At 42.3% G+C, this 15,658-nt stretch overlaps 1 protein-coding gene across 1 annotated transcript in view; it reads right to left on the bottom strand.

Annotated features, from left to right (window-relative positions):
- Positions 1 to 10,028, bottom strand: part of otofa (otoferlin a) — an 80,897-nt gene extending 70,869 nt beyond the window's left edge. The window contains exons 1-8 of the mRNA XM_073852978.1: positions 9,978 to 10,028; positions 8,906 to 9,037; positions 8,634 to 8,696; positions 8,423 to 8,507; positions 8,171 to 8,330; positions 6,361 to 6,547; positions 6,094 to 6,280; positions 5,749 to 5,972 (exon numbers count right to left, since the gene is read on the bottom strand). Coding sequence (XP_073709079.1) covers positions 5,749 to 5,972; positions 6,094 to 6,280; positions 6,361 to 6,547; positions 8,171 to 8,330; positions 8,423 to 8,507; positions 8,634 to 8,696; positions 8,906 to 9,037; positions 9,978 to 10,013 — 1,074 coding nt within the window. The 5' untranslated portion in view covers positions 10,014 to 10,028. The remainder of the gene's footprint in view (positions 1 to 5,748; positions 5,973 to 6,093; positions 6,281 to 6,360; positions 6,548 to 8,170; positions 8,331 to 8,422; positions 8,508 to 8,633; positions 8,697 to 8,905; positions 9,038 to 9,977) is intronic.
- Positions 10,029 to 15,658: the final 5,630 nt, after the last annotated feature.

The following is a 15,658-nucleotide window of genomic DNA, read 5'->3' as shown; positions in this document are numbered from 1 at the left end:
CGGGCCACCAAGGAGACCGCCCGCGCTGTTGGGCGGTCTATGGCAGCCTTGGTGGCCGCGGAGAGGCATCTCTGGCTGACCCTGTCCGACATGAAAGAGAAGGACAGGGTCACGCTCCTGGACGCCCCCCTGCACCCCTCCGGCCTCTTTGGTGACTCTGTTGACACAGTTGTCAACAGGCACCAGGAGGCCCGTAGGCAGGCAGCGGCGTTCCAGCGTTACCTCCCTCGCCGCACTTTCTCCTCTGGGGCTGCTGGACGGGAGCAGCCCCAGCCGCACTCCAGCTCCTCACACAGGGAGACCCAGAAAAGGAGCGTTGCTACCCGTGCCCCTCCGGCGCGGCCTAGAGGGCGGGCTCAGCAACGCTCCAAGCCGGGGCCCTCGAAGACTAGGCCCGACCTGAGAGTCGTCCTACAGTCTAAGAGGGCCGCGGCTAAACGGCCCTGATGGTCGTGGCCCAGGGCCAATGAGGGCAGCCCCTCTCGAAGAGTCAGGTGCCTCACCGCCTCTGAGGAGTACGGTGACCACCTCTCTTCGGGGCCCTCAGGAGATTCGTCAGCTAACCCTGCCGGTGTTACAGGGCGCGGCAGTCTCCCGCGAACATCATTCTCTGGTCCTTCCGCCCGGAAACGTAGCGGAACCAGAGAGTTCGCCACCCCCACGGGGGTCTCTAGAGCGCTCACTTCAGGTGCATCCTGCCAGTTCGCTGCTACAGGTCACCAAGTTAGCTCCTCTAATAAATCCAGAGACCAGTCTCGAGAGGCTGGTTCCCTTAGTAGAATTTCTGGCAGCGTGGAAACTACTGCCAAATATTTCTATGTGGGTCCTGCGTACTGTAGAGAAAGGTTATTCCATTCAATTCGGCGCCAAGCCGCCACCTTTCAGCGGGGTATTTCCTACTCTGGTAGGCCCCGAGCAGGCTCTGGTATTGGAACAGGAAGTGAATACTCTCCTGAGGAAGGAGGCCATCGAGGTGGTCCCTCCTCAACACAGAGAATCCGGGTTCTACAGCCGGTACTTCATTGTTCCCAAGAAGGACGGGGGCCTGCGGCCCATTTTAGATCTCAGACAGCTAAACCTCTCAGTAAGAAAACTGAAGTTCAAAATGTAGACTGTCAGACAGGTCGTGTCTCAAATCAGGTCCGAGGACTGGTTTGTCACGATAGATCTGAAAGACGCATACTTTCACGTCTCCATCCTTCCTCAACACCGGAAGTTTCTCAGGTTCGCTTTCAGGGGCAAAGCTTACCAATACAGAGTTCTTCCGTTCGGCCTAGCGCTCTCTCCCCGAACTTTCACGAAGTGTGTGGATGCTGCTCTGGCTCCACTGCGACTCCAGGGCATCCGCATACTCAACTACATAGACGACTGGCTCATTCTAACCAGTTCAGAACAGTTAGCGGCTCAACATCGAGATGTTGTTCTTGCTCACATGGAAAAGCTGGGGTTGAGACTCAACGCCAAGAAAAGTGTGCTGTCTCCATTACAGAGAACCACTTATCTAGGTGTAATCTGGGATTCGACCACGATGCAGGCACGATTGTCACCTGCTCGGATAGAGTCGATCCTTACTGCAGCAAATGCGGTCAAGCTAGGCCTGCTACTCACTGTCAAACAGTTCCAAGTACTGTTAGGTCTTATGGCAGCTGCATCCAACGTGATACCTCTTGGACTGCTGCACATGAGACCACTGCAGTGGTGGCTCAAAACCAAAGGGTTTTCCCCGAGGGGGAACCCATTCCGCAAGATCAAGGTCACGCGGCGCTGCCTACGTGCCTTAGTCATGTGGAAAAAGCCCTGGTTCCTATTACAAGGTCCAGCGCTGGGAGCTCCTTGCCGCCGCGTCACGCTAGCGACAGATGCATCCCTCACCGGGTGGGGAGCGGTCATGAGTGGCCGCTCCGCCCAAGGCCTATGGAACGACCAGCATCACTCCTGGCACATAAATTGCCTAGAAATGTTGGCAGTATTCCTGGCTCTGAAGCATTTCCTTCCAGACCTGAGAAACCGTCACGTGCTGGTCCGCACAGACAACACGGCGGTGGTCTACTATATAAACCACCAGGGAGGTCTGCGTTCACGCCCCTTATACAAGCTGGCGTGCCAGATCATCCTGTGGTCACAAGGGAAGCTTCTCTCATTGAGAGCAGTTCACATTCCTGGACGTCTCAATGTGGGAGCAGACGTCCTGTCGAGGCAGGGGCTGAGGCCCGGGGAATGGATGCTTCACCCTCAGGTGGTGAAGCAGATATGGAGAGTCTTCGGTCAAGCCCAGGTGGACCTCTTTGCGACTCAGGAGACATCGCAATGTCCCCTTTGGTACTCTCTAGTTCCTCCAGCTCCTCTCGGACTGGATGCCATGGTACAGACGTGGCCGAGGCTTCATCTGTACGCTTTTCCCCCGATCGCTCTGCTCCCGGGAGTTCTGGAAAGAGTGCGCCGGTACGGAGTACGGCTGCTGCTAGTAGCCCCGTACTGGCCGGCCCGAGTATGGTTCTCGGATATAATCGCCCTCCTCGACGGCTCTCCATGGGAGATTCCTGTCAGGAGCGACCTTCTTTCTCAGGCTGGGGGCGCAATATGCCACCCCCACCCAGAGAAGTGGAAGTTATGGGTGTGGCCCCTGAGGGGGCACAACTCATAGAAGCTGGTCTCTCAACCGAGGTTGTTGAGACCATCCTTCAATCCAGAGCTCCCTCTACGAGGAAACTTTATGGCCTAAAGTGGAACCTGTTTGCGTCATGGTGTCATGAACGCCACTCAAACCCAGTCCACTGCCCGATTGGTACAGTGCTGGAGTTCCTGCAAACTCGTTTGTCCGCTGGGTTAGCTCACTCCACCCTGAAGGTGTACGTGGCGGCTATATCGGCTTACCACGCCCCTCAGGGCGGCCTTTCAGTGGGCAGAAACCCCCTGGTCTCACGTTTCCTCCGCGGTGCACTCAGGCTGAGGCCTCGTGCAAGACCGAGAGTCCCTACATGGGACTTGGCTGTGGTACTAGAAGCGCTCTGTAAGCCTCCCTTCGAGCCTCTGGAGGAGGCCTCCGATCGGATGCTTACCCTAAAAACAGCACTGCTGTTGGCGCTAACATCTCTTAAGAGAGTCGGTGACCTGCAGGCCCTTTCAGTGGCCCCTTCCTATATTGACTTTGCCCCAGGGTTGGCCAAAGCATTCCTCTACCCAAGAGCTGGGTACACACCCAAGGTCCCCTCAGTAACACCACAGCCAATAATGCTGCTAGCGTTTTATCCTCCTCCATTCGTGGAGCACGACCAGAGGAAGTATAACTTAATGTGTCCAGTAAGAGCACTAGACACTTATGTCCACAGAGCTGCCCTGTGGCGTAAATCAGAGCAATTGTTTGTCTGTTACGGCCCCCCTAAGAGGGGGTGCCCGGCTTCCAAGCCTACTCTCAGTAAGTGGATCGTTGATGCCATCTCTACTGCATACGAGTCCTCTGGTCTCCCATCCCCGGTGGGAGTCAAGGCTCATTCAACTCGAGGCGTCGCAGCCTCCAGAGCTCTGATAGCAGGTGTCCCGATCCAGGACATCTGCAGTGCGGCGGGTTGGTCCTCACCTCTTACGTTCGTCAGATTCTACGAACTAGACCTCAGAGCCACTCCGGGCTCAGTCATCTTTCAGCCCTAGCACAAAGGCTAGGCTCAAGAGGTCAAAAAGGCGCTTTCCTTCGAGTAAGGAAAAGAGTTTTTACCCCTTTTGTTCTGGCAAGTTCCCCAGACAAAGGCGTATGACTCTCCTCTATATTCCTTCCAGCCTCGTGTGCCCGAGGGCCGAGGCCTGTATTCCTCGTGTCTGGTGGTTGGTCACAGACAGAGATGAGTTCCAGTGTCCTGGCAGGATCACCAGGCACTTCCTATGTCCCTCTTGTACTGGCTGTACGCAGACAACGGACTACCATTTCTCCTCGTGTGCCTGAGGGCCGAGGAGCATTTCTCCCCCTGCACTGGTCGTGTGACAGGCAGCGGTTGAGAACCTTATCCTCGTGTGCCTGAGGGCCGAGGTCTTTTTATCCCTCTCGTCTGGTGGTGGATCACAGACAGAGATGAATTCCAGTGCCCTGGCAAAATCACCAGGCACTTCTTGTGTCCCTCTTGTGCTGGCTGTAATGCAGACAAAGGACCACTATCTTTCCTCGCGTGCCCAAGGGCCGAGGAACACTTTCTCCCCCTGCGCTGGTCTGGTGACAGGCAGCGGTTGAGAACCCTAGCCTCGTGTGCCTGAAGGCCGAGGCCTATTCTATCCCTCTTGTCTGGTGGCTATCACAGACAGAGATGAATTCCAGTGCCCTGGCAAGGTCACCAGGCACTTCTTGCGTCCCTCTTGTACTGGCTGTAACGCAGACAATGGATCGCCACTTCTCCTCGAGTGCCCGAGGGCCGAGGAGCATTTCTCCCTCTGCACTGGTCGTGTGACAGGCAGCGGTTGAGAACCCTAGCCTCGTGTGCCTGAAGGCCGAGGTCTCTTATCCCTCTTGTCTGGTGGTGGATCACAGACAGAGATGAATTCCAGTGCCCTGGCAAGGTCACCAGGCACTTCTCGTGTCCCTCTTGTACTGGCTGTAATGCAGACAAAGGACCATCATCTCTCCTCGTACGCCCGAGGGCCGAGGAGCTTTTTTCTCCCCCTGCACTGGTCTGATGACAGGCAGCGGTTGAGAACCCTAGCCTCGCGTGCCGAAGGCCGAGGCCTACTCTATCCCTCTTGTCTAGTGGCTGATCACAGACAGAGACGAATTCCAGTGCCCTGGCAAGGTCACCAGGCACTTCTTGCGTCCCTCTTGTACTGGCTGTAATGCAGACAATGGATCGCCACTTCTCCTCGAGTGCCTGAGGGCCGAGTTTCTTTTTCCCTCTTGTCTGGTGATGGATCACAGACAGAGATGTATTACCACTCTCGTCCTGGCAAGACCACCAGGCGGAGTCACCACAGTGTCTCATCAGGTAAGTATTTTTAGACACTGTCCCTTCTCGGTCTTGCGAGACCAGACGAAGGATGACAGGACCTCGTGGGCTCGAGGGCCGAGGTCTCCTTTCCCTCTGATCTGGTGGGCTCCACAGTCAGAGATGTACTACCACCCATGTCCTGGCAGATTCCCAGGCTGAGGTTTGTATTGTATTATAACGCTGTTTTTTCCCCCTTGTTCTAGCAGACACTAGGCAGGGTGCGGAAATTATGGGGGCGTTGATACCTCGTTCCCCACAGCGTTTCAGGACGCAGTGTAGAGTTCCCGGAAGGGAACGTCTCAGGTTACGTATGTAACCCTGGTTCCCTGAGGGAACGAGACACCATGTCTCGGACCATAATTCCCGCATCCCTGCTGCGCTCGCTTCATGCCTATGAGCTGACGCCAGCTTCAAACGCACGTGCTTTTATACTTCCTGGTCGATGACGTCACCGCGCCTGTGACGTCACTCCCGTTTCTCATTGGACGTTGGACATGACTCAGAGTGCGGCCCGCCAATGGCGTTCCCCACAGCGTTTCAGGACGCAGTGTCTCGTTCCCTCAGGGAACCAGGGTTACATACGTAACCTGAGACGTTTTTTAAATATTGGACAATATGAAGATTACACGCCTGCATGCGAGTTAGAATAAAACAGATGTTTTTTTAAGTAACCTGTGTGTAATGTCATGGTGTGAACGGTAGTTTCAGAGATTTCAGTACTGATCTCTGAAGAAACGGCACAGTGCCTTAACCCAATCTCAAAAAAGGAAGTAAGGATTCTCACCTCTGAGATGTTGGACACCGGCTCTATTTGTACCTCAGTAGAGCTCATTATATCTGCGGAAGAGGTGTCTAGGATCTCCACTGCGATGCTAACGAGAAGGCGTGCCCTGAAGGACACACCTTCTCCCAGCCCCTCGTTCAAGTCCTGGTGCTCATCCATCAGGGTGTAGTTACGAGTAGAGCCATACATATTCACCCAGGCTGGGCCCATAGTGGGAAGGAACCCTGGAGAGAGATGGAGGAGCCGTCAATTATCTTGCTCTATAAGATCTCTTTATTTACAGCCTCTATTCAATCTGTGCATTCATTAAACTGTTAGTGTTACACTGGGACAGATCCCCAGTACCTTTGTCTCCATCATTTGCAATCTTTCGCAGATCGATGAAATGGGTTCCTATGGCAACATCATTCACCTTGTCTGAATCACGGATCTGAACTTTCAGTCGCCTACACAAAGGTGGGAACATCTCGGTGAAGATTACTTGCTCATTCCAGATGGGCTCGTAGCTGCTCTTCTGAACTGATGTTTTACCCTGCATGTGTAAAGTGACATTATATGCATTATATGTTAAAGTAAAAAAAAAAGAATTGAGTTTTTTCATGTGTTTCTTACCTTCTGCCCTGCAAACTGCACAAGGACATAAGGGTCCACAAGGTCTCTGTTCTCCCCGATAAAAGCTTTCTTCACATTGGCCATGATGCTGGTGTTCATTTTAGGCAGTCCTTCAGCTCTATATATCTTAACATAAAATCGAGCCCATTGCCTCTCTGATGGAACACCCTCTGGTAAAAGAAGGTTCCTGCAATATATCATAAACAATAGACAAACATAACACTCAAATAAATGAATGAATGAATAAATAAATGTTCACTACCAGTCAAAAGTTTTTGAACAGTAAGTTTTTAATGTTTTTCTTAAAGAATTCTCCTTTGCTCACTAGGCCTGCATTTATTTGATCCAAAGTACAGCAAAAGCAGTAATATTGTGAACAATTTTTACTTTTTTACTATTTAAAATAACTGCTTTCTATTTGAATATATTTTAAAATGTAATTTATTTCTGTAATCAAGGCTAAATTATTAGCGTCATTACTCCAGTCTTGAGTGTCACATGATCTTTCAGAAATTATTCTAATATGCTGATTTCCTGTTCAAGAAACATTTCTTCTTATTATTATTATTATCAATATTTAAAACAGTTGGGTATATTTTTTCAGGATTCTTTGATGAATAGAACGAGCCAAAGATCAACATTTATCTGAAATAAAAAGCTTTTGTAACATTATACACTATACCATAAAAAAGCTAAGAGCTTTTTTGGAAAAAGAAATGATAGAAATGAAGACTTTTATTTAGCAAGGATGCTTTAAATTGATCAAAGTTATGATAAAGACATTTATAATGTTACAAAAGATTTTTATTTCAGATATATGCTGTTCTTGTGAACTTTCTAATCATAAAAGTAACCTGAGAAAATTCTACTCAGCTGTTTCCAACATAATAATAAATGTTTTCTGAGCAGCAAATTAGAATATTAGAATAATTTCTGATCATGTGACTGGAGTAATGATGTTAAAAATGTATCTTTGAAATCACAGGAATAAATTATTATTTTTAAACTATTTAAATAGAAAACACTTATTTTAAATAGTAAAACTATTTCAAAATGTTTTTGCTGTATTTTGAATCAAATAAATGCAGGACTTTTTAAAACATTAAAAATCTTGGTAGTGTATAAATAAATGTATGAATAAAGCATTAAATGGTGTATAATACAGTATGAACTTCAGTTCATGAACATTTGGAAATTTAAAAGGCACTCATTGTATACATTTATTAAAGGCATAGTTTACTCGAAAATAAAAAATTCGGTCATTATTTATTCACCCTCATGTTGTTCCAAACCCATAAGATTTTAGTTCATCTTTGGAACACAAATTAAGATATTTTTATCTTTATTTTAGTGGTTCAACTCTAATTTTATGAAACTACAAGGATTATTATTTTTTTGCACAAAAAAAACAACAACTTTAAACAATAATTCTTTTTTCACTGCCATAGGTTAATGAGAGCACCACACATGCGCTATGGTACTGTCATGAATGCACTGTCATGTACGCAAATACTGATATAGAAGAGTAGAAATTGTAGAATAAAGTCTTTTTTTTTTGCTTTGTTTGCGCACAAAAAGTATTCTCAGAGCTTTATACCAATACGGTTGAACTACTGATGTTACATGAACCTAAATCTTGAATGTGGTAGCTGCGTTGCATTATTTGTGTTCCAAAGATAAACAAAGGTTTTACAGGTTTGGAACGACATAGGGGTGAATTATTATTGACAGAATTTTCTATTTTAGGTGAACAAATTAAGTAAATAAATAAATATATGAATTTTAATGTATGAAAATATCAGTTTCTGACCCCTCTATGTCATCCTCATCTGGTTCATTGGCCTTGTGTGGAGTCTTGATGTTGTCCCCTTTTCCTACGACTGCAATGTCACACTTAACGTAACCTTTGCAGCCAGCTGTGATGTCATCAGGGTCTGACAGCATTGCCCATTTGTGGTGGAACTGATGCTCTGTAAGATACATGCACCGATTAAAAAACGTTTTCCATCTAATTAATATATCTCTTACTTATTAAGATTTCCATTATTCCATAGTTACTGACCAGGTTGTGTGTAAACAGTTCCCACATCTAGTTTGAAGGTGCCCACCAGAGTACCACTTCGTAGAAGGTTTTTAGAATGTATTACCTTAATTTTAGCATGGGAGAAGAACAGAAGTACAATTTTAATAAACTGCTGCTGTTTTCAGTGGGTTTTCAAGGAGGCTTTGGTATAACTATGCTGAAAGCGTGAACAAAGGCTTAAAATACTTACCGATATTTTCAGGATTTTGTCGAACATGACATCTGGAGGCACATGGAAGTCAAAGACAAAGTACTGTTGGAAGATAGAGAAAAGTATGTGAATATAAAGTATATAAAATGAATTTGTTTATCAAACAATGTAGGTTTGGTGTTGATACTGCAACTATTATGGAAAAAGTACAATATAATCTAACTTAAGTGTTTACTGTCAGTAAACACTTGCCAAACTGTCTAAGAAAACAGAATTCCTTTGCTCAGATTTTGCAGCAATGTGAATGTAACCTCATTGTAGTAGGGACAGTTTGTGGACTCCTTCATTGATGTATACTTCTTCTCCTCTCCGATTTCCACACAAACCACGGGATCCATGTTTAAACCAATCAGCTGACGGGCCTCGATTACTGTAACACTGATCTGAAAGACATTTTAATTGATTAAATCAATTAAAAATAATATATTTAAGAAAAAATCATACAGTATATTAAACTCTGAGCTGGTATAGATGCTGATTAAGACTGATGATGCTGTATTATCGTGGGTGTGGAATGTCTTATGCTTTTATTACTGTAGAGGGCTAATTAGTCAAGTTTGCTGTAGGGAATCAAATGACAAATGAGCTATAGTATTCTATTGGATCACAGATTCATAAAGTAAACATCTGTGTCTGCATATGGACAAATAAAAAAGCCAAACATAGCTCTTAAGTGAGCAAGCCATCTAATTCAGATTTGAACGAACCACCACTGCACTGCCTTTCTTATTTTCCTTACATCGGTGTTGTCTTTATTACACTACAAAGCTGCATTTTTATGAAACACATTAAAGCACATAAACTACTTTTCTGCAAAACAGAAGCTGGATTCTAGAAGAATGCAGACAGTAATGCTGCTTATTGCTGCAGTGATTTATTCAGGACGTTAATGTAAGAGAAAGACAGAAAGCAAAGAGTTTCCAACCTCGAGCAAAATATGAACTGTTAGAGATAAGGAAACAAGACCTAAAAGCACTTACACAGCACACAAGGGATATGTGGATTTCCTGCATTTAAAGGAATTATACAGGGCAGTACTGAAACGAATTTGCAATTCAACTGCCCAACACAAAACAGCCACGCAGAGGACAATTAGTAAGTAAACATCAAAGGCTTCTCTGAAACACTGAAGCTCAAGGCCGATGTTGTTTATTTGAAATGGCTCTGTATATTCAGGTCTTTGAGCAGAATACACTACTCAAGGATAAATGCCACTAGGTTAACATGATGGCAATTCAAGGCCTGGAGTTATTGTCTTTCAGAATATAGGAATGTTATTGAGCTCCTCTTGCTCTCTCTGCATTCTTTTGTCTCTCTGCATACCTGATAATCCACAGGACGCCCTGAACTGGGCTCCATCTTAATGTCAGGCTTTGATCTGAAAAACAAAAAGTGAAAATCAAACTTCATAAAATGCATTTGAACTAGGACTGTCATTAGTCATTTTAATCAAATTAATTACATGATATGTTAAACCAGGTCTCTGTTGTAGCTAAAATAACAGAAGCATGGTTGGAAAACCCTGTTCAATACATTTGTTGATACAGAATTTTACTACAAAATTCTAAATGGCTGATGCCCAAAAAATAGGTATGCCAAATCTAACGAAAAAATCTTATGAATTTTGGCCAAACTGGTCAGAAGTTATAAGCAGAAATGTCCATATTTTTATATCTGTGTGTCCTCAGGTCATGCTTGTTATAACACATATCAAGTTCGGTCAGAATTCACTACAGCATTGTGGAGATATAACCTCATGTTCATTTTTGAACAAACTTTGTTAATCCACTTTGCAAAAATGGTTCGGTGCACTTTGCAAAAATGGTTTGGTACAATTTTGGTGAAAATTGGACAACCTGTCTCATTTAAGTCTGAAAAAGTAGATTTTCGGATAATTCAGAATAGTAGAAATTAAATTTTTGGTATGTATTCGACTCATTATGAGCCAAGGAATTAGAGAAAAAAAAGAATTTTACATTTAGAACTTATGGCTAAAAAGTTATTAGCAGCAAGATCGGTGCAAATTGGGCCTGTTGGTGGTGCTACAGAGTTTGAGCTAGAAACTCCAAATTTGCTGTGGGCAATGATGAGACTGTCCTCTATCCGTGTGCCAAATATCATAACTTTCCCACAAGCAATTCTATAAGATTCATGAGATACACTTAACGCGTTTGAAAAATACAACATTTTACTATAAAATTTGAAATGGTCCACTTAAAATGGCTGACATAGGAAAATTTGGTATTGTTTGATTCGTTATAGCTTGTTATAACACATATCAAGTTTGGTCAGAATCCGCTACAACATTGTGGAGATATAACCTCATGCTCGTTTTTGAACAAACTTTGTTAATGCACTTTGCAAAAATGGTTCAGTATAATTTTGGTGAAAATGGGACAACCTGTCTAGGATAAGTTCGAAAAAGTAGATTTTCAGATCATTCAAAATTGCAAAAAATCATAGAAATTGAATTTTTGGTATGTATTCGACTCAGTATGAGCCAAGGAATTAGAGAGAAAAAAAAAGAATTTTACATTTAGAACTTACGGTTAAAAAGTTATTAGCAGAAACATCAGTGCAAATTTGGCCTGTTGGTGGCGCTAGAAAGTTTGAGTTAGAGACTCCAAATATGCTGTGGTTAATGATGAGACTGTCCTCTATCCGTGTGCCAAATTTCCTAACTTTCCCGCAAGCAATTCTATAGGATTCATGAGATACATAGTACGGTAAAGCGTTTGAAAAATACAACATTTTACTGCAAAATTTTAAATGGTTCACACTCAAAATGGCAGACATAGGAAAATTTGGTATTTTTTGATTCGTTATAGCTTGTTATAACAGATATCAAGTTTGGTCAGAATCCGCTTCAACATTGTGGAGATATAATCTCATGTTCATTTTTGAACAAACTTTGTTAATGCACTCTGCAAAAATGGTTCGGTATAATTTTGGTGAAAATTTGACAACCTGTCTAGGATAAGTCCGAAAAAGTAGATTTTCGGATAATCCAAAATTGCAAAAAATCTTGATCTGTAGAAATAAAATTTTTGGTATGCATTCGTATGAGCCAAGGAATTAGAGGAAAAAAAAATTACATTTAGAACTTACGGCTAAAAAGTTATTAGCAGAAACATCAGTGCAAATTTGGCCTGTTGGTGGTGCTAGAAAGTTTGAGTTAGATTTGTTAATGATGAGACTGTCCTCAATCCGTATGCCAAATTTCATAACTTTCCCGCAAGCAATTCTATAAGATTCATGAAATACATAATACGCTAAAGCATTTGAAAAATACAACATTTTACTGAAATGGTCCACACTCAAAATGGCTGACATACGAAAATTTGGTATTGTTTGATTTGGTTTGTTGCTCCGAATCTATCAAGATCACTCTTATGATTTTTGGTCAAACTGGTCAGAAATTCTAAACAAAAATGTCAATGTCACTAGGTGGCACTGTGCTGAAACTACTCATGTAGTCAAGTCATGATCAAGTCATGGTTTGTATACCAAGTTTGGTCAGAATCCGCTAAAGCATTGCGAAGTTATAGCCTCATGTCCATTTTTGCACAAAATTCATTAACATTCTTTATGAAAATGGGTTGGTATATCTATAAGCTTTTGATTACCTTTGGTCAAAATTGGACAAAGAGTCTAGGATGAGTTAAAAATTGTGGAAAATCTTGACCTGAAGAAATTTAAGTTTTGGTATGCATTTGACTTGACATGAGCCAAAGCGGGCTGCCATAGACTTAAGAGCAGAAGAAGAAGACAGATACAATAGGTGCCCAATAAGCCCCTAAAAAAGTACAAATTAAAATAAATAAATAAAATTAAATAAACATTAATACAGACATGGCTACTTTAAACATAAACTGTTCTTTCTCCACAAAACAACAGAAAAAGGATTTAAAAAAAAAAAAACAAGCACACAGGAAAAGAAGCACTGGGGATTTTCTTTCCTGTGACCTTTTCAAAGGATGCGAACAGATAAACTTCAAAATGTGAAAGTGTACTGCTTTAAAAATACACCATGTGCACATCAGATATGTGACCTTTTGTTGGAGACATTAGTGGTTACTGCAGTAACAGAGGCCAGGGAGATGGTATCAGGGTCAAGTCCACCGCCCAGACGCATGGCCTTTCGATCCAAATCTTCTGCATCCAAAATGGCAGGATCATCTACGCACAAGAGCACAGCTGAGTTAAAGTCGATTTTTATGATTCTTTGGTCTTTCCTATTGATGCCCAATATAAAATCTCCTGAAGCAAAACCAGTTAGGAACCACTGATTTAAAGTACAATTAAGGTTAAGATAATGAAAGTACAATAAACTTGAGTTCAAACTGAGCCAAAATGCAGACACAAATAGTCAGAAAGTTAAATACCATTTCAGTTTGTTTGTTTTTCCCTCTCAACCAATAAATAAATGCATTTGCCTTTCTTATAAACCAGCTCTCTTATACTCAGTAATATTTACCTCTATTTTTGTGGTCATCTTTAGAGATGCGTGTCTTGCCCAGTTTCATGGCTGAAAATACTCCTTTTCCTGTCCTGTAATACAACATTTAGATGGGCATGAAAGGGGAAAAAAGTGACAATATTTGCACTGTGATTGGTTTTTAAATCACCTCTAACTCTGGGTGTCCCAAACACTAAATAATTTAAACTCAGAAATATGATAATGTTACATAGATATATTATATAAAGAGCAGTGAACCATCTGGACACATATCACAATTCAATAATATAAATTATTAATACATAAGGCTTACACATAGGTAGTGCAAAGCATAGATCTTCAAGTATCAAAATGATTCCCATATACAAACGTTTGATATACAGGTCAAGTTTTATCTTTATTGTTATTTATTCATTCTCTTACAGACACCACTGGAGAGCAATCAAATCATCACTACTGGAGTACAACAGCTTTTCCGATGATGGAAAATTTCTCTGATATTTATCACTCAGACGAGACACTCGTTTCAACAGCGAGACCCCACTCACAATAGCCCCAGTGGTGTCCAATAACTCTGCACTGATATTATGGTGATTAGATATCAGTTCACCTACAAAGGCCTGTTGATGTCACGGGCCGGCTGGACAAATAACGGTCCTTAATTATTCAACAAGATGGGCACAATTCTCCAATTAGCTGTGATCTAGGGATACAGATACTTTCTCAGGACAAGATGAAAGAATTCCAGATCGTTTTGTCTCTTTGAGCATTTCAAACAGAGTGAAAATGTATCAAGACTTCTCCATTATTTAGACGAATTACGTAAATCACCAAATAATAGGACATCATCTGTCAAGTCAGGACTGATTATGCAATTGCAGATACATTTTTCAAAATTTTCAAACATTATTCTTATTTTTGCATCTCAGTCTTATGATGGAAGCACAGCCTCAAAATTTGGTTTCTTTGAATCAATGCCATCATTTTAAAGTGACACTGAAGATAAAGTCTTCAGAGCTTGCTTTTTAAGCTTCTATTCATTCAAAGTGAACAATTCACAAGTCAGTCACATAATAAGACAACCATGAAGTTACATCAAACAAATAAGTGTTAATATGAGATCAGAGTATAGAAATTACATCAAATGCATCAGGCATGTTTTTTTAATTGCACTATGTCACCAAATCTTTATATCTATCTATCTATCTATCTATCTATCTATCTATCTATCTATCTATCTATCTATCTATCTATCTATCTATCTATCTATCTATCTATCTATCTATATATATATATATATGTATATATATATATATATATATATCACAGATTAAGCAGGTTTAGTTAAACAAAAGTAAAACAAACTCACTCACATATGCAGGATACTCACCAAATGCTTACAACCACCCAAAACTTAAGAGATGTGTGTGCTAAGCCACCCAGGATAAAAAAAATGAAGTATTCCTGACTATTGTATGTCCATTTTCAGTTGCTAGTCCAGATCCAAGCAAAACACACAGGCACAGAGACACAGACTAAATGGGACGTCCACAATAAGGGAGAACTTGAGATGATGACCAGGTATGAGTGAAAAAGTAACAGGAGAGTATGTGACCTCACACACACACACACACACACACACATAGACACACAACCATACACACCCACATTCACTCACTCTCACTTTCTTACAGATGTGTTTGATATAATTACCTATATTAAATAAAGTACAAAATATTGTTATATATACATCTACCAAATGTTTTCTGTGGAGCAAATCAACATATTAGAATGATTTCTGAAGGATCATGTGACACTGAAAACTGGATCAATGACTTTGCCATCACAAGGAATTAATTACAAATAATTGTAAGAATATATTTTACAAGAGTAAAGTTTGTGCTGTATTTTTGATTCAACATAAATAGAGCCTTTATGAATTTAAGAGCCTTCCTTCAAAACAATTAAACCATCTTACTGACCCCAAAATTTGAACGGTAGCATATATATATTGGCTTGACTGTATATATATGACCAGAAATGACACAGGTTTCTCCCGAAAGGTAATAAAACGATGTACAAGAGGCATCATTGTGGAAAAAATATTTCTCAGCTTTTATTTACATTTAAACAAAAAGTGGCATGTCCAAAATTATTCATACCCTTTTCAATAATCAATAGAAAAGCCTTTATTGGCTATTACAGCAATCAAACGATTCCTATAATTGCTGACCAGCTTTTTACATGTCTCCACTGGCATTTTTGCCCATTCATCTTTGGCGATGAGCTCCAACTCTTTCAGGTTGGAGGGTCTTCTTGCCATCACCCACATCTTTAGCTCCCTCCACAGATTCTCAATTGGATTTAAGTCAGGACTCTGGCTGGGGCACTGCAAAACATTGATATTTTTGTCTGCTAACCATTACTTCACCACTTTTTCTGTGTGTTTAGTGCAGTGTCCGTTGGACTGTCTGCTTTGAGAAGTTGCCACCAGTAGAGCCCAGATTCATCAGGATGGCCTTGGTGGTGACCTCTCTCACTATCC

The sequence above is a fragment of the Garra rufa genome, chromosome 13 (assembly GCF_049309525.1).
Source record: "Garra rufa chromosome 13, GarRuf1.0, whole genome shotgun sequence".
Taxonomy (NCBI): Eukaryota; Metazoa; Chordata; class Actinopteri; order Cypriniformes; family Cyprinidae; genus Garra; species Garra rufa.
Note: the sequence above shows the minus strand (reverse complement) of the source record. Positions and strands in the feature narration are given on the sequence as shown.